General features: G+C 43.9%; 2 protein-coding genes across 2 annotated transcripts in view; both read right to left on the bottom strand.

Annotated features, from left to right (window-relative positions):
* The window catches only part of LOC110586640 (N-acetyllactosaminide beta-1,6-N-acetylglucosaminyl-transferase), an 85,619-nt gene that overhangs the window by 42,928 nt on the left and 24,236 nt on the right, over window positions 1-18,455 (bottom strand). The window lies entirely within an intron of this gene.
* LOC110586892 (N-acetyllactosaminide beta-1,6-N-acetylglucosaminyl-transferase-like) lies at window positions 13,308-14,324 on the bottom strand. The gene has a single exon (XM_021697203.1). It carries the CDS (start codon window positions 14,322-14,324, stop codon window positions 13,308-13,310), a length of 1,017 nt encoding a protein of 338 aa, XP_021552878.1.

The raw sequence follows: 18,455 nt of genomic DNA, 5'->3' as shown, positions 1-18,455 counted from the left end.
TCAAAGATGGTAGACCTCAGATTGAAGCATAGTCTGGCTTGAACCCATATTGCTCCCAAAATAAGCTTGGCATTGGGAAGCATTCCCAAGGTGAGCAAGATGCTTTGGAAAAACTGAAGGAGAGAGACCAGTCCCATTGCTGTTTACCAGGAGCAGAAAGGACTTCAGGAAATGTCCCAGAAAGACTGAACATGGCTAGAAAATGCTGTCTTAAGTTGATCCCTCAGCACGTTGCAAAGTAATCTAGGTTGTGTGTGTGTGTGTGTGTGTGTGTGTGTGTGTGTGTGTGTGTGAGATGATGGGGTGGGGGTGGAGGGGATGATGATTTGCAGCTGACTGAGCAGCAGGGCTGAGCGGCATATTAAAAATTATTTCTATTTAGAAAGAACAACACTGGAATTATCCCAATCCTGGATTTCAAGATATACTACAAAGCTACAGTAACCAAAACGGTATGGTACTGGCACAAAAATAGACACATAGATCAATGGAACAGAGTAGAGGGTCCAGAAATAAACCCACACTTACATGGTCAATTAATCCATGGCTAAGGAGGCAATAATATACAATGGGGGAAAAGGTAGTCTCTTCAACAAGTGGTGTTGGGAAAACTGGACAGCTACATGCAGAAGAATGAAATTGGCTTTCTTACACCATATACAAAAATAAACTCAAAATGGATTAAAGACCTATATGTGAGGCCTGAAATGGTAAAATTCCTAGAATAAAACATATGCAGTAATTTCTTTGACATCAGCTGTAGAAACATTTTTTCTAGCTATGTCTCTTCAAATGAGAAACAAAAACAAAATTAAATAATTGGGACTACACCAAAATAATTTTGCACAGTGCAGGAAAGCAGCAAAAGACAACCTACTGAAAGGGAGAAGATAATTGCAAATGATATATCTGATAAGGGTTAACATCCAAAGTATACAAAGAACACATAAACTCATCACCAAAAAATCCTATCTGATTAAAAAATGGGCAGAGGACCTGAACAGACATTTTTCCAAAGAAAAAATACAGATGAACAATAGACACATGAAAAGATGCCCAACATCACTCATCATCAGGGAAATGCAAATCAAAACCACAATGAGATATCACCTCAGACCCATCAGAATGGCTAAAATAAAAAACATAAGAAATAACAAGTGTTGGTGAGGATGTGGAGAAAGGGAACCCTCGGGCACTGTTGGTGGGAATGCAAGCTGGTGCAGCCACTCTGGAAAACAGTATGGAGGAACCTCAAAAAATTAAAAATAGACTTCCATACGATCCAGTAATTCCACACTGGGTATTTACCCAAAGAAAAAAACCCACTAATTTGAAAAGAAAGACATATGCACCCTTATGTTTATTCCAGCATTATTTACAATAACCAAGATACAGACGCAATCCAAGTGTCCATCTATAGATGAATGGATAAAGATGTGGTATATATATACAAAGGGATATTACTCAGCCACAAGAAAGAGTGAAATCTTGCCATTTGTGACAATATGGATGGACCTACAGGGTATAAATCTAAGTGAAATAAGTCAGCCAGAGAAAGACAAATACCATAGGATTTCACTCACAAGTGGAATTTAAGGAGAAAAAAAAAGTACAAAGAAAACAGAGACAAACAAAAACCCAGACTCTTAAATACAAAGAACAAACTGGTGGTTGCCAGAGGGAAGATTTGGGGGGAGGGGGGAATGTTAATAGATCAAGGGGATTAAGAGTACACTTATCTTGATGAACACTGAGCAATGTATAGAATTGTTAAATCATTATATTGTACACCTGAAACTAATATAACACTGCATGACAATTATACCTGAATAAAAAATTATTTCCTTTTAAATCAATTCAGTAACTATTCTTATCCCACTGGATGCTCACTATGTTGGGCTGCCAAAAATATAAAAGACCCAAAAAGAGACTAGATAGTTCAGTCAGGGTAATATGATAGTCACATTCAAAATGTAGAGAAGATTATAGAATGACATGAAAGAGTTATGACAAAGGTTTACAAAGTGTATAATTGAAAAAAAAAATCAGGGGAAGCTTCCTAAATGAAAGCCACTGAATGCGGTCATATTAAAACCATTATTTAAATGTGAGAGATGGAGGAGAATGGCCCATGTAGAGAGAATGACCTGAATAAGAAAAATGCCAGGGGCGCCTGAGTGGCTCAGTTGGTTAAGCGACTGCCTTCGGCTCAGGTCATGATCCTGGAGTCCCGGGATCGAGTCCCACATTGGGCTCCCAGCTCAGCAGGGAGTCTGCTTCTCCCTCTGACCCTCCCCCATCTCATGTGCTTGCTCTCTCTCATTCTCTCTCTGTCAAATAATAAATAAAATCTTTATAAAATAATAATAAATAAATAAAGTTTCATTGGGTGCCTGGGTGGCTCAGTCGGTTAAGCGACTGCCTTCGGCTCAGGTCATGATCCTGGAGTCCCTGGAGTGAGTCCCACGTCGGGCTCCCTGCTCGGCGGGGAGTCTGCTTCTCCCTCTCCCACTTCCCGTTTGTGTTCCCTCTCTCGCTGTGTCTTTCTCTGTCAAATAAATAAATAAAGTTTCATTGGGCGCCTGGGTGGCTCAATCAGTTAAGCGACTGCCTTCGGCTCAGGTCATGATCCTGGAGTCCCTGGATCGAGTCCCACGTCGGGCTCCCTGCTCGGCAGGGAGCCTGCTTCTCCCTCTGACCTTCCCCCCTCTCATGTGCTCTCTCTCTCTCATTCTCTCTCTGTCAAATAATAAATAAAATCTTTATAAAAAAATAATAAATAAAGTTTCATTGGGCGCCTGGGTGGCTCAGTCGGTTAATCGACTGCCTTCGGCTCGGGTCATGATCCTGGAGTCCCTGGATCAAGTCCCGCGTCGGGCTCCCTGCTCGGCAGGGAGTCTGCTTCTCCCTCTGACCCTCCCCCCTCTCATGCTCTCTGTCTCTCATTCTCTCTGTCTCAAATAAATAAATAAAATCTTAAAAAAGAAGAAAAATGCCAAAGGCAGGAATACAAGGCACAGTGGTTTTTCTGGGAAAGCAGCAGTGGGAACTGACAATGAGGTGAGAGTTACTAGGAATACGCTGATAGGCAACATGCCACATTGAGATGTCTGTACAGAGTAATTTAATAAGCCATAAGAGCTATGCCTTCATGAGAAAACTATGTCAAGAGTGTTAGAATGGTTTGAAGAGAGACCTGGGCTAGAGAGTGCACTTGGACGGGTCTAACGACTTATTAGAGTGGCATGATGGGCTGGGGTTACCAGTGCTAACGATGGGAACAGGGCGGGTGATACTCGCTAGAAACCATCCCAGACAGAATGTACAGAATGTGCTGATTAGATATGGGGTGGAAAGCCATTGGCTAACAGGAGAGAATGGAGGTGGCAGTCACAGAGATTATCGAGAAGTGAGTTTGTGGGGAGTAGGGAGGTGGAAGGGGGAGCATGTCAGTGGGAGCCTCAGGAAGAGACAGCCAATAGATAGGCGGAAATGTCTGGGAGGGCCTGGGGGCACGATGCAGGATTATGATTCATCAGTACCCAAGCAGTGATGGGCTGCAGACATAAATTAGAATCACCAAGGGAGAGAGAACATTAAGAGCCAAAAAAGCAAGCTGAGGAAAGACCCCAGGGGGATGCTTATTGAAAATTCAAATTTCCCTAATTCTGAATTTCTCTGAGAATAGTGACTCTAAAATCAACTATTAACGAAGTCTCAACTCAATAGTCGGTAACCAAGAGTAAGAAAAGAACAAAATTATCCATTTAAATACAAGTTTCTCAAAGAGGGATTATAAAAGCAATGCCCTTTAACACATTTGGCAACATGAGAGCTTTTATTGAATCATAGCTGAAAAAGTTAAAAATAGAACTACCCTATGATCCAGCAATTGCACTGCTAGGTATTTACCCAAAGAATACAAAAATACTAATTCAAAGGGGTACACGCACCCCGATGTTTATAGCAGCATAATCTACAATAGCTAAAGTATGGAAATAGCCGAAGTGTCCACTGACTGATGCATGGATAAAGAAGAGGTAGTATCTATACATGATGGAATATTACTCAGCTATAAAAAGAAAAAAAAAATCTTACCATTTGCAATGGCATGGATGGAGTTAGAGTTAAGAGAAATAAGCCAGAGAAAGACAAATACCATATGATTTCATTCATAGGTGGAACTAAGAAACAAAACAAATGAGCAAAGGGAAAAAAAAAGAGAGAGAGAGGCAAACCAAGAAACAGACTCTTAACTCTAGAGAACAAACAGATGGTTAAGGGAGGGAATGGGGGTGGGGGGGGAGGGATGGGTGAAACAGGTGAAGGGGATTAAGGAGGGCACTTGTGATGAGCACCAGGTGATGTATGGAAGTGTTGAATGACTATATTGTACACCTGAAACTAATATTACACTGTATGTTAACTAACTGGAATTTAAATAAAACTTAAAAAGATAGGGGCGCCTGGGTGGCTCAGTCGTTGGGCGTCTGCCTTCGACTCAGGTCATGATCCCAGGGTCCTGGGATCAAGCCCCGCATCGGGCTCCCAGCTCTGCAGGAAGCCTGCTTCTCCCTCTCCCACTCCCCCTGCTTGTGTTCCCTCTCTCGCTGTGTCTCTCTCTTCAAATAAATAAATAAAAAATAAAATCTTAAAAAAAAAAGATAATGTACCTTTTCAAGTATGTAACAAATTAAAAATAAATCAATAAATAAAACTAGATAGTCCTCAAGAAAAAAAATTTCCATGACAAAGTATTGTTCAAAGACGACTGGCTTTAGTCTTTGATAATTATCTCTTTGCCGCTCTTACCCTATCTGCCTTTCTAAGTAAAAATGATTTTTATTATTTATTTATTTTATTTGAGTGAGAGAGCGAGAGAGAGCATGAGCCAGTGGGGGGGCGGGGTAGCGGGGGGAGGGACAGAGGGAGAGGGAGAAGCAGACTCCCTGCTGAGCAAGGAGCCTGATACTCGACTCGATCCCAGGACCCTGGGATCATGACCTGAGCTGAAGGCAGACGCTAACTGACTGAGCCACCCAGGTGCCCCTAAAAATGACTTCTAGAGAAGAATGATTCTATACATTCACTGTAGGGAGGACAGAGAACACTGGATTAGCCCCAAAACAATCTGAATTCATGTTCTGAGTTTGCTGATTACTAGCCATTCAATAAATTCAAGACATATTGAGAGAAAGATATGCATCCTACAGGGAGTTTAGGTTGCCAGGTCAGTGTATAAAGGGGAAACAACATACAGTCAAAATTCCTCTGGAGAAATCCCTTGGGAATGTGCCACATTAAGATGACAGGGAGTCTCCATAATTCTAACATGACCGATTTTCCCTTTAATCTTGGTCCAGATAGTGGTTTCTTCTAACAAGCACCAGATGAAGAAGTTGGCTCTAGTTGAGGAGCTATCTTATGAGATATACACAGTATCTTTAACATTAGGGAGCCATGGGAACCAAGGCCCATCAAGGGAATAAGCAGAATCTACCTCATGTTCACTCTCCAGACAAATTGGGTAGAATGGAGGGCAGGGTAGGATGGCCAAAACCATCTAAATTTACACATTGTATGTGCATGCACGCACTCACGTGTGTGTGTGTGTTTGTGTGTATGTGTGAATACAGTTGAGTTTATGCAAGTTAAATGAATATAAGTTGAGACTCCATTGTATTGAGCATTGCTCATGTACCAGGGGTTGTGCTAGGTATAAAGAAAACAAAAATTAGCAGGTGCAGTTTCTACCTTTGAAGCTCAGTCTAGAAGGCCACTGGGAACACAAACACAGCATTCCAAGACTCTTAATAGTACAGTATGACACAGGAGAAGTGAGTCCACAGGAGTGAGAATTACGAAAGTCTTTTTAGAGAGTGACTATAAGCTGAATCTTAAAAGAAAGGCAATGGCAGTCAAATGAGGGAGAGGGAGGAAAAGTCCAGAGCGTCCTGTCAGGGGGACTGACATGAGTCAAGGCAGGGAGGGTGGGAGTGGCACATTTGGGACTCACAAGTCCTCCAGTAGAGCTGGATTACAGTACGGGATGCGGTGCGTAGCAAGAAAAGGTGCTAAAAAGGCTAAGAGTGCCCTGTGCCCAGTGAAGGGCTGGGATGTTATTTTGGAGGTGATGAGGATGCACTGAAGGTCATCAAGGAGAGAGATGATTGCATGATCAATTTTTATAAAGGTCATCCTGCCACTATGGAGAATGGGTTAAAGCAGGCTGAGAATGGAGTCAGAGAACACAGTTGACCGTTGAACAATGCAAGGGTTAGGGGTGCCCACCCCTGTGCAGGAGAAAATCCGCATACAACTTTGGACTCTTCCAAAACTTAACTACTTATAGCCTACCTTTGACTGGAAGCCTTACCGATGACAACCAGTCAACACTTATTTTGCATCTGATATATATCATATACTCTATCCCAACAATAAAGGCACCTGGACAAAAGAAAGTGTCATTAAGAAAATCATAAAGAAGAGAAAATACGTTTACAGCACTGGATTGTTAAAAAGTCCACGCGTCAGTGGACCCACATGGTTTAAACCCACGTCGTTCACGGGTCAGGTGTAGTTAGAAAGAGACGGTTGTAGGAGAGAGACAAGGGAACACAGATGGCAGCACCAGGAGCGGAGAAGAGCCAGATTCCGTTTATTGACTGTTTAGTCTGTATCCAGCGCTATGCCAAGAACTTGTACTCATCATCTTGCTTTTTCTGCCATTAACCCTAAGAAGCTGGTGTTGCTGGGTCGTGTCATCCCCGTGGCCGTCCCACGAGGGCCTTGCCCACCTCATCCCAGCTCCAACCCTCACCGTCCTGCTCCCCTGGGACCTTTGCAAGCCCCGCCCCTCCACCTGGCACCTTTTTCTCAAGGGCATGGCTGGCTCGTTCTCATTTAGGAGGAACAGCTCATGTGCTCCTTTCTCCAAGAAGGCTTCCCCGACCCACCCCATTTTGAAGCAGGTCCCTTTCTGGATCAGCCTGTCTTTCCTTCATAGCACTTACCATAATCTCTAATTATCTTATCTGTCTGCTTATTCTTATCTATGTTCCCCATCTAGAACATACGCTCCATGAGGCCAGGGGCCTTCTTTGTCTCACTCACTACTATATCCCCATACCTAGCATGGTACCTAGGTGCTCAATAAATATTTATTAAGTGAATATGCATTTTATAGGTGAAGACAACAAGAACGATAATAAAAATTAACACTTAAATAGGGGCTGGGCACTAGTCCAGTTCATTTAAGCCTCATATATTTGATATAAATGTTATTATTTTCCCTATTTTATAGATGGCAGGTAACCTGTCCGAGGTCACACAACTTGTAAATGGCAAAGCAGGGATCCAGACCCGGGCAATCTGGCTACATGCTTTCAATACCTTTGCTCTATTACTCGAAGCTGGTGCTTTTTTATTAAGTGTCGGGCCGCGTGGCTGGGGATGGAGGAACTAGGATTCCAACCTGGGTCTCTCCAAGTCTTGGAATCCAAGCTCCAGGGAAAGCCAGATCCACAGGGATGGGGCAATGAGAGAGCGAGAGAGTGGAAATCCAGCCTGTGGGGTGGAGCTAAGAGAGGACCGTGTGGGATTCAAGGGCACACAAAGGTGAGGGTGTAGGCTGAGGTCTGAGTGTGCAGGATTTGATGTTCTCGTTGTACCCATTCTCTCCTTCGCTGTGCCTTCTACTTTTGGAGCAAGGCACATTACTCAACTGTTCCGATTCCATCTTCTCGTTGGTAAAATGTGGGTTTAAGTACTGACCGGACAAGATTCTTGTGAAGATTAAACTAAGATAAGGCAGACCCATTGGCAGATGTACAGTAAACAGTCCCCTCATTTTTCCTGTACCTCCCACTCACAGGAAAAAGCCCAAGTTCCAGGAAAATGGGCTAACTATCCAGATGACATAAGGAACAAGAGAGAACACTCTTGGGTGAGGGTCCAGCCATCTAACCATTCCACAAACTTTTTTTTTTTAAGATTATTTATTTATTTATTTGATAGAGAGAGACACAGCGAGAGAGGGAACACAAGCAGGGGGAGTGGGAGAGGGAGAAGGAGGCTTCCTGCTGAGCAGGGAGTCCTATGCGGGGCTCAGTCCCAGGACCCTGGGATCATGACCGAAGGCAGACGCTTAACGACTGAGCCACCCAGGTGCCCCTAACCACTCCACAAACTTAACAAGACCTACAATGAGCCAAGTTTTGTCTTTGGAACACTTGCACTTTTTACAATAATTAAATGAAGAATTCATCAAACTAGGTACATTTTAACCTAAATGTATAACACAAGTCTCCCCTCTCCTTCTAGATGTTTCTTTTCATTCTTACTTCTTGCCAGGTATATGAGGTATTTATCTTTGGACAAGTCACATATTTTAGTCTTCAAGTTTCTCATCTGCAAAATGGGAACGGTAGTCCTTTTATAGGGGTCTTATAAGGATTAAAGATTATGTATAAGTACTTTTGCAAAATAAGTACTCTCAAACATAACAAAGGAATGTTATTAAAAATGTTTTTATGGGGGTGCCTGGCTGGCTCAGTTGGTAGAGCACGCGACTCTTTTATTTTTATTATTATTTTTTAAAGATTTTATTTATTTATTTAACAGAGAATGACACAGTGAGAGAGGGAACACAAGCAGGGGGAGTGGGAGACGGAGAAGCAGGCTTCTGGCCAAGCGGGGAGGGCGATGCAGGGCTCGATCCCAGGACCCCTGGATCACGACCTGAGCCGAAGGCAGACGCTTAATGACTGAGTCAACCAGGCGCCCCTATTTTTATTATTTTTTAAAGATTTTATTTATTTATTTTTGAGAGAGAGAGAGAGAGAGAGGGAGAGCACAAGTGGGCTGGGGAGGGACAGAAGGAGAAGCAGACCCCCTGCTGAGCAGTCCTGATGCCGGACTCGATCCCAGGACCCTGGGATCATGACCTGAGCTGAAGGCAGACACTTAACTGACTGAGCCACACAGGTGCCCTGAGCATGTGACTCTTGATCTCGGGGTTGTGGGTTCGAGCCCCACGTTGGGTGTAGAGCTTACTTAAAAATAAAATATTAAAAAAATACGTTTTTATGAGGCAGAAGGGATATGCTTCTTGAGATCATGCCACTTCCACAAAAGTAACTTAATTAGTATTCTCCAAATTACAATTGCTCAAGGGCTTAAAGTTTTATATCTCAGCTAAATCTTGCCCTTCTAATACCAGGTGAGATAATCATTAACACCCTGCCCTCAGGACAAGGAACGATTTTGCTGTGGTCTAAGGAACCACCTTCCACCATAGTCTGCCCCCTTGGGAAAGTGACCTAAGAAAGGCTGGTCAACATTCTTCACCCCTGCGCCCCAGTTTGGTTAGGGATAGGGATCTGGACCAAGCAGGACCAATATGAGGACTCCCCTACACTGTTGCTGGAACTCTCAGGAAAAAGATTTTCTTGTCCCCCAGGAGTGCCAGGGGTCAGAACCACGTACCCGGAGCTACTTCTGGCTATTTCTGACACCATGTGGGGAGAACCTGCCTGAATGGGGCCAACACAGAGAGAGAGAGAAGGTCACCAGCTCGTCCCAGTTTGCCAGGACTTTTCTGATGATAGCACTGACAGTCCCGTACCTAGGACCTCCCTTTAGCTCTGGGCAAACAGAAACAGTTTTTCACCTCCTAGAGAGACCACCTGGCAAGAAAGAGTCCTGAATATATTGTTTCCACTCTCGATCCAGCTTTATTTGGAGCCTTTTGAGCATCTCATTTCTGTGACCCAGTGGGTTCTGGTGTCTATTTCAGGAACTTTGAGTTGTGTTTCTGCCATTTGCCACTTAAGGAGTCAGAGCACACTCCCAAAGAATGTGCACATATAAATAAAACTCGAAGTTAAAGAAGCAAAATAAATCGAAGTAGGAAACATGCTATTTTTAGATTTGAAAAATGCGGAAATGTGATCATGCAGTCACTTCTGAGGTTGAGATAATTTATTTGAAGTAGGGCTCCGAAAAAAGAAAATGTATACAAAATGGAAAAAGGAAGCGAGGCAAATGAAAACATTCTTATGGAAGAAAAACCTCACGGCATGAGAAAGGTCAGAGTAATGCATGAGCAACAATTCAAAAGAACAAACTTACATAGTGAGGGGGGTTAAAAAAAAATAGCTGGGAAAAAAAGTAACAGCTTTGCTTTTCCATTGAAGATGGACAATTTGGTCAGGAATCTACCTGCAAAAAACAAGCCCAACAGCTGTTTCTGTAGATACTGATCAATTTCACAAGATTTAAAGCAAAAATCTAAATGGCCTCTGGCTCTCCACCATGGGGCAGGGAGGCCAAAGACAGTGCTATAGGAATAACCAGAAAAGCTCGAGAACATGGTCTTTGGACTATGGCTAGGAGAACCTGGTGCTCTGTAGTGTCGGTCAGAGAAGTGTTGAAATCTGCGCTCCTGGAGGGTTTCCTCTGGGAATATGGCCAGAAGGGAGAGGTCTAGATAGTCTATCTCTGCAGGAGCCGCACAGAATGGAATGACAGCCCCCTCTGTCTGGCCTCCCCTGAAGAAGGATGAGAGACTGGGGCCTTTTTCCCCAAGGGACTCTTTCTGGCCTGTTTCAATACCATTTCTAATTCCAGTGCAGAATGGAAAAAGTCAAAGGGTTGAAAACCAAGAGAGAAATCATTTTCTCAATAGAAAGATAACATGGGGGAAAAAAAAAAGCCAGTGAAGCTATGTGATTCCGGGCTACCTCTGTGAATATACTTTCCACTGAGTCTCACCAACTTTAAACTATTTTCACTTGGTTTTCTGATGTCATCTCATTAGAGGGAACTAGCCATTTTCGTGGTCCTGTTACTTTGGTGGGTGATTTGGGGAAACTGAGGTGCCCTGGCACGGTCTTTCTAACACAACCACTTTAATTGAGGATGGTAGGGGGAAGAGAGGAAGGAACTTTTGAGGGAGGAAAGGAACAACACTATCTGTACTTGCACATTTTGCAAAAAAGATGTCAACACTGTACTTGCTGAAGGGCTTTTCCTCTTTTCACATAACATTGAAAATAGAAGAGCTGGTATCATCCGAAGTTGTCTGGTAGCAAAGAACGAGATTCACACACTAAATCTTAAGTCACAAGGAATACTCAAGCTTAAAACCCGGGAGCTCCTTGAGTGTGTGATTGGATTTTACATTGCCTTTGAAGATGAAGACACCCAACATGGGCTAGAGCGTTTGATGATTTGGTTTTTTTTAAAAATAACTTGCAATTCAGGAAGACCCCACCTACAAGCAGGATATCCTTCTGCTTTCTCCCTGAACCAGGATGCCATCCAGCGTCTAAGAAAGGAGTCAAAGCCACAGGAGATGTCATGCTGTCCTGAAAAGCATCCCTTGCAGAATCAGACCTGAGGGATCCCTGATTCTGGGCTGTGCTTGCCTTCCTCCCTGGGGGATGCTCATGGTGGAGCTCTTACCTCTGAAGGAAATGGAATGCATTCGCCAAGGCTAATGGGCAACTGAGAATCCTGACTCACCAACATTTATTTCTACCTTCCTACAAATTCCTGATAGCTGCGTGCCAGGTGTTTTTATGGTGCTGGGCAATGTGTCTTCTGCAAGGAAAGGCACAGGTAGAGACAAAGGGGGTCTTCTTACCTGGGCCCTCATTTGGTAGTTGGGGAGATTTGAGGTTCCAAGAGGTTATGTGATTTACATGGAGTGAGAGGGTCACTCCGAGAGGGCAGAAGCCAGCAAGCGTACCACACCACAAACCTATAGCAAAAATGGTCTCCTCTCCTGGGCTTATCTACATAACCATCTTGGTCTCCCACCTTGTCTATTTGACTATGGCTGGAAAGGAGAAGGAGACTAAGGGGAAGAAAAAGAAAAAGGAGGGAGGTGAAAGATTCTTTTTTCCCTTGGTTTTCTTCTATTGATTTGACATTGAGAAGATTGATCGTCCACCTGTCACAGTAACCACAGACATTTAACACCAGCCCCAATCCACATTTTTCTTCTTTTAAAAAGTGATTCAGGCTTTTGTTAAGTTAACGAAATGCCCTCACCTCAAACCATATGTAAGGAACCACATACATAGTACTGACTTTTTATAAATCAAAAGGGAATAGTGAGAATAGAAAGGGACTACATATTTAAATATGAAAATCAGCCTTGACGTACCTAACGCTCCCAAATCATATGCCAATGATGGAACAGCAGACAAGAGGTGAAAAGATGGGGGCCAGACAGAGAGGGGAGGTCAGGAGAGCCAAAGCTCACAGTACAAGAGCAAACCCTATTCACCAGGCCAGTCGCCCTGGGATTCACAGACCAAACACGGTATTTTCCAGAGAATGTTGGCATGTTTATCGCCCAGCAGGCTCTGCCCTGCAGCCTGAGAGCACCGACCAGTGTTTCCAAGTTGGCAGCCCCCCAAAACCAGAACAATGATTGCTTTTCTCTTGCTATAATAATGCTGTTGAGTTCATCAGAGATCCATTTTGTATTTTTCATTGAGTCCAAAGCATGTGATTTCCTTCAGAAGAAATCCTATCAAGGTTTATGTAGTTTTAAAAATAACTGATCTGGTCCATTGGTAAAGATAGAAATGTTTTGTCGAGAGAAGAAGGAGCTGCTCCTAGAATCTCATTACTGATCTGAAGTAAAATGTTTAAAAAAAAAAGCCAACTCTACACATGTGATATAGTATATGCCTGAGTCCAAATATTTCTCAACTCACTGGGTCTTAGGGAGGCAACTATGGTGTAAAGCCTTATGCTTGGTCATTTATTCATTCATTTCATTACTCAATCATTTATCGAATTTATCGACCATTTACTATGTGTTCTAAGCATTGAGGATGCAGCTGTTAACAAGATAGAAAATGACCCCAACATCGTGGCACTAATAATATAGAGAAGGCCAAGAACAGACCTGTGCAAATAAGTAAATATGATTATTCCAAATTAAAAAAAATGATTATTCCAAATTCCTTTGAAAGAAAAACAGGGTGGGCTGGTCAGCTCAGCCTCTGTGAGCTGTAACATCCGGCTGAGGAGGAGCCTGTGCAGGTCTGGGGGTAGGAAGGAGAATGGCTGAGGCAAAGACCCCGAGGTAAGAGCGAGTCTGACAAATTTGGGGGAAAGCAAGAACACCACCGGGGACCAAAAAAGTAATGCCTATTGTGGTAAAGATTTAATAAGATGAATGCAAAAGAACACGATCGGTTTTAAAGCAATACCACTCAAAGGTATTACTTGGCCATGCTAGACCATGATTCTGCATCTGGAAAGGATTAGAGGGAGAACCATGGATTTCACTTTTCATCTTCTACATCCACTAAAAAGGAGCAGGCTCTGGAGAAGCCTTTCCAAGTACAGCACGTTGACGTCATGTGAAACACGGAACCACACATACCTGGGATCCTATTGAGCGTCACCCAGAAATGTTCATCAGGGCTGAAAGTGTCTTTGGACCAGTGGAGCAAGTCAACAGCCCGTGGGTCGTGGAGGACAAAGTCGGTGAACTCTCTGGATAGAGCAACATAGGCAGAGCCAAAGTAAATGGTGAGGTTATGGGGAGGAGGTTGTTTCAGCGCTGAGGTTCTGATCACATAGGAAAGCTCTTTGCCCAGGTGCTCCCGGTGGACGTATTTAGTCCGTCCAATAGCGTGAGCTGGGGGCAGCACCCCCGGGGTAATGTTTTTCCCTTTAAAGCCTTTCAGATACCGAACTATCTCCTTGTTGGTTTTCAGGGGGAAGTCTTGCCCGCACGTGTTGATGGCGTACTTCCATGGTACCTTGGACGCCGCAAGGTCTTTGATGCAGTTCAGGTCAGCCTGGAGCCTGGAGATCCCCCCATAGACAACTGGCTCCATCTTGGAAGCCAGGAAAGCATTTGGGAAGCAGCTCAGTAATTGCTCCACTGAATCTTTAAATTCAACGGTCGCCTTTTCATCCACATGAACACAGTAGACATTCTGAGGCATGTAAATAGCTCTAAAGAGCCTTGCAAAGGTATCGAAATTGTGATGGATGGCCATCATATATGCCAAAGGAAATTCAGCTTCTTCTTTAGATAAAGGGGCCGTGATGTAGTGGCTTTGGGTCAGGTAATCCTTGCAAGAAGACTTCTCGTACATTATCAGTTTGTTTCTCCACAGGAAAGGCGTTTTGTCTCTGACAAAGGATGCGCAAACTTGAGTCAGCATCAAAGTGTCTGAGTTATTCAGCCTCTGGAAGCTTTGCTCTCCCCCAAAACTGAGCACGTAGAACACAATAAAAATGATTACGCAAGAAACAGAAACTATAAAGAGGTAACGCATCGAAGGCATGCCTCACAGAGGAGCAAGATTTCAAAGACGGGCAAAATCTGGAAGTCCTTCCCCAAACTTACTTTTTCCTTTGAGTTCTTAGTTTGGTACATACTCCAGTAATTCCTAACCTGAAGGAGACGCTGGGAATTGATTCCGTTTCATGCCGGGAGTCCAGCTGCTGGCTCCGTCCGTCCCCCGTGCTGATATTAGCAACTGGTCCCGCCTCGTTCTCTGCTTCTCAGAGGCCCTTTGTCCAAAGCCCAGCGGCAGGTTCCCGAAGCCCGGCCTTTTCCCTCCCTCTGCCTCCCTGCCCGCATCTGCTCGCTGTGGCCCCCGATCTCTCCGGCAACTCCTTTCCGCTGCAGGATGAGCTTCTCAGATGTCTTTGAGTTCCCCCGCGTGTTTCCCCCTCCCCCCATTCAGGGGATTAGCGCCGTGAAAGCCAAAGTTGAAATAATGTGTTCTGGCAGGCGTGCTGTTTCCTGCTAGTCACCCGCAGGCGGCGGCGCGCCCCCCCTCTGGGCTGCTCATGGCAACACCTGGCCCCTCGGCCCTTCCAGTCCGATCCACGGGATGTAATGTGGCCTCCGTGCGCAAATGCTTTCATGAAAATCATGCTCTAATGACAAAAGTGACTGAAGAGACAAGATCTAAAAGAAAAAAACAACAGCATACATCCCGGCTCCTTTGTCATGGTCTCGAGCCCTGCCCTACCCTTTACAAAAACAAGAGATTACGGGACTCCCAGTCCTAGGGGACCTGAAAACGCAGGCTCCCTGGGGCCGTGACTTTGAGATCAGGTGCCAGCCCCTCTCCCCCCTTACGGCATCCAGCATCCACGGTGGTGCTTGTCACACGAGCAAGTCCCAAGCTACAACCCCTGATTTACTTAAGGCTTTAAAGTTTCCCTGGAAAGAACTTGAATCCTGGCCACAAGCGATGTTCAGATTAGGGGACCTGGGGGGCACTCAGCTCTTAAACACCAAGAGAACATCATCTAATACTCAGAGAAGTACTTTATACCTGCCCAGTCAGGCTTATTGGCCACCTAGGAAAAGCACACTGTTTCCCCCCACCTGTAAAGGGTAGTGTTTTGGCTAAAGAGTATCAAGCTCTTTGGGGCGCCTGGATGGAAAACCAATGTGAGCCCCCACCATTCAAGGCACCGTGCTCCAAGTGATAGACTTCCTGAGCACATTGTATTGTTGGTTTGTTTTTAAGTAAACTCTATACCCAACACGGGGCTCGAACTCACAACCCCCCAAGATCAAGAGTCACACGCTCCACTGACAGAGCCAGCCAGGTGCCCCTCTGTATCTTTTCTTTCTGCTGGTTTCCATTGTTCCTATTTTTTGTTCTTCCAACTCGTACCTTATTTTCCTCTCCCCTTCACTAAATCCTCCTCATTCTTTAAGACCTGTCACAAATAAACTCCATGTAGAACCCACCTTCAGATTTTTATGCAAAGTAGAAAAAAGAAAATGTAGCCATTATGTGGGTAAAACACATAAATCTAATTCTTAGTGTCTTCCACGGAATAAAGCAAAGAAAATGACAGCAAAGTGCATGATAATGGAAAAGTCAATCCCAAGCTTCTCTTTTTCCAAATTATACCTTTAAGTATTAGGTTATTGTGTATTTTATTTCAAAACAACAGACAGTCATTTGAGTATCTAGTTTGGCAAAGCCTTTTGGCTTAGAATGAATGTTAATATATTTGCAGCCTGACAAAGTGTTCAGGGTGCAGATGCATGACTTAATTAGGCCAACAGAGGCTGTTTACTTTATTGTTTCCAACTGGCCATTAACACAGGGGTTCGGATCTACACAGGCTTGGGAACAGACATTATAATGCCATTATATTAAGAAATACACACCAGCCGAATTAGGGGCTATCCTAATGTTTCTGTATTCAATCTATTACTTCCAATGGCATTGTTTGTCTGTTGAAAATATAGCTGTTTTCCCTCTCTGCCCTTTTGGTTGTCCTTGGGCCAACTTTCCTCACCCCTAGGTTCTGGTATTTAAAAACAAAATAACAAAAAAAAACAAAACCCACAGGAGAACTTTTTAAGAAACCGCATGTCGAAACAGAGAAAGGCTGTAATTGTTACCTTTCCTTCTTAATAGGCCATAAGAGCTGCTTACCCAGAACAGACACCATGTGTTTTTTTGCTACTGAGACTGACCAGCTTAGCCTTCCCTCCCTCTCCACCTTTGACCGCAGGCAAGGACCAGGCGGGCACCTGTAGGCCTAGCAACTGAGCCTTGTCGCTCACTTTGGAAGCAGTTATTCCCCAGCTAGCCAATTAATCAGGCAAGCCGTGTTTACCCTCCCCTGGGGCCACCATCAGCAGTTGCTCTTTATTCCATCCAGTTTTTATGTTTTGTGCATCTGTAGATAATTCTTCCAGCTCTGGAGCTATCTTAGAACACAGCCCCCAAATGAAGAGAGTATCCTTTCTTGGAAATGATAGAAGACTCAGAATCTCTGTGAAATAAAGAAATCGTCAAGGGAACGGAAGAAGATCCTCTGACACCTCAGCACCCTTAGGCTTTCTGTGTGAAAGAGGACAGCATTGAAGGGGGCGGCACCACACAAATCATCGCTCACAAGACTGTCGTAAAGGACCTCGCATAAGAAACTGGGCTTCCATCTTGCTGCAAAGGAGCACCATCCAGGACACTTTTGGGTGGAGGAGCGCTCCCAGGCCACCTGTGCCAGATGAGGGAGGACCAGGAGCAAAACAAATCGCGGTGAGGAAGTACTCATCAGCCCATACATGCATACTTCACCCCCTGATAATAATAACAAATAATAAATAAATCCATTATTTATGTATTCATTAATGATGTTTCCTAGAAACAACCCTGAGGCTTTAATGAGGCTTTAGTCATGTAAATACAGAACATCAGATGCTGCAGCTTTGGGTTTTTTTCTTAAATAAAAAAATACAGAGAGAGGAAGGATTTAAAGTCCCAGGGTCACTAAGGAATTCATGGGCTGGGAATTAGTGGGAAGTCTAGACTTACTTTTCCATTCGCTCAACCTTGTAATGTAGAAATATGTATGTTACCATATTTATACTATTTATTTACCTGTTTGTATGTGTTCAATGAATGAATGAATGAATGAATGAATGAATGAAGGGAGTCCACATCCCCCACAGTTCCAGGTAGCCATAGGTAAATGCACTCTTAACTGCAATTGGGAACAGAGGAACTGGTATCTTTTATTTTGACAAACAAAAGCTCTGACCAGATTGACTTTATTTTCTTTCTTGTTTTTTTTTCAATTAATTAACATCTAATGTATTATTGGTTTCAGAGGTACAGGCCTTTGATTTATCAGTCTTATATAACACCCAGTGCTCACTACATCATGTGCCCTCCTTAATGTCCATCACCTAGATACCCTATCCCTCCACCACTTTCCCCTCCAGCAGCCCTCAGTTTGTTTCCTATGATTAAGAGTCTGACCAGATTGATTGACCAGGTAGATTAAATGACATTAAAAAACCCACAACTTTCAATCAAGTTTCTGCGGGAAACCATGCAAGATATGTTTTCACTTATGTGTCAAGAAGGGTTGTCCAGGGGTGCCTGGGTGACTCAGTTGGTTGCAGGTCATGATCCCGGGGTCCTGGGATCCAGCCCCCTGTCTGGCTCCCTGCTCGGTCGGGAGTCTGCTTCTCCCTCTCCCTCTGGCCCTCCCCTCTGCTCATGCTCTTACTCGCTCTCTCTCTCTCTGTCAAATGAATAAATAAAAAATCTTTAAAAAAAACAAACAAGGGTTGACTATTAACCCTCACAATATTACTAACAGGGCAATATTATTAACATGGTGCAAAAATCAGGACACTGGATCCTAGTCCCTTTTCTTTCTTTTTTTTTTGTTTAAATTTTTTTATTGTTATGTTAATCCCCATACATTACATCATTAGTTTTAGATGTAGTGTTCCATGATTCATTGTGTGTGCATAACACCCAGTGCTCCATGCAGAACGTGCCCTCCTCAATACCCATCACCAGGCTAACCCATCCTCCCACCCCCCTCCCCTCTAGAACCCTTAGTTTGTTTTTCAGAGTCCATCGTCTCATGGTTCGTCTACCCCTCTGATTTCCCCCCCTTCATTCTTCCCCTCCTGC

This window comes from Neomonachus schauinslandi, chromosome 8 (assembly GCF_002201575.2).
Source record: "Neomonachus schauinslandi chromosome 8, ASM220157v2, whole genome shotgun sequence".
Taxonomy (NCBI): Eukaryota; Metazoa; Chordata; class Mammalia; order Carnivora; family Phocidae; genus Neomonachus; species Neomonachus schauinslandi.
Note: the sequence above shows the minus strand (reverse complement) of the source record. Positions and strands in the feature narration are given on the sequence as shown.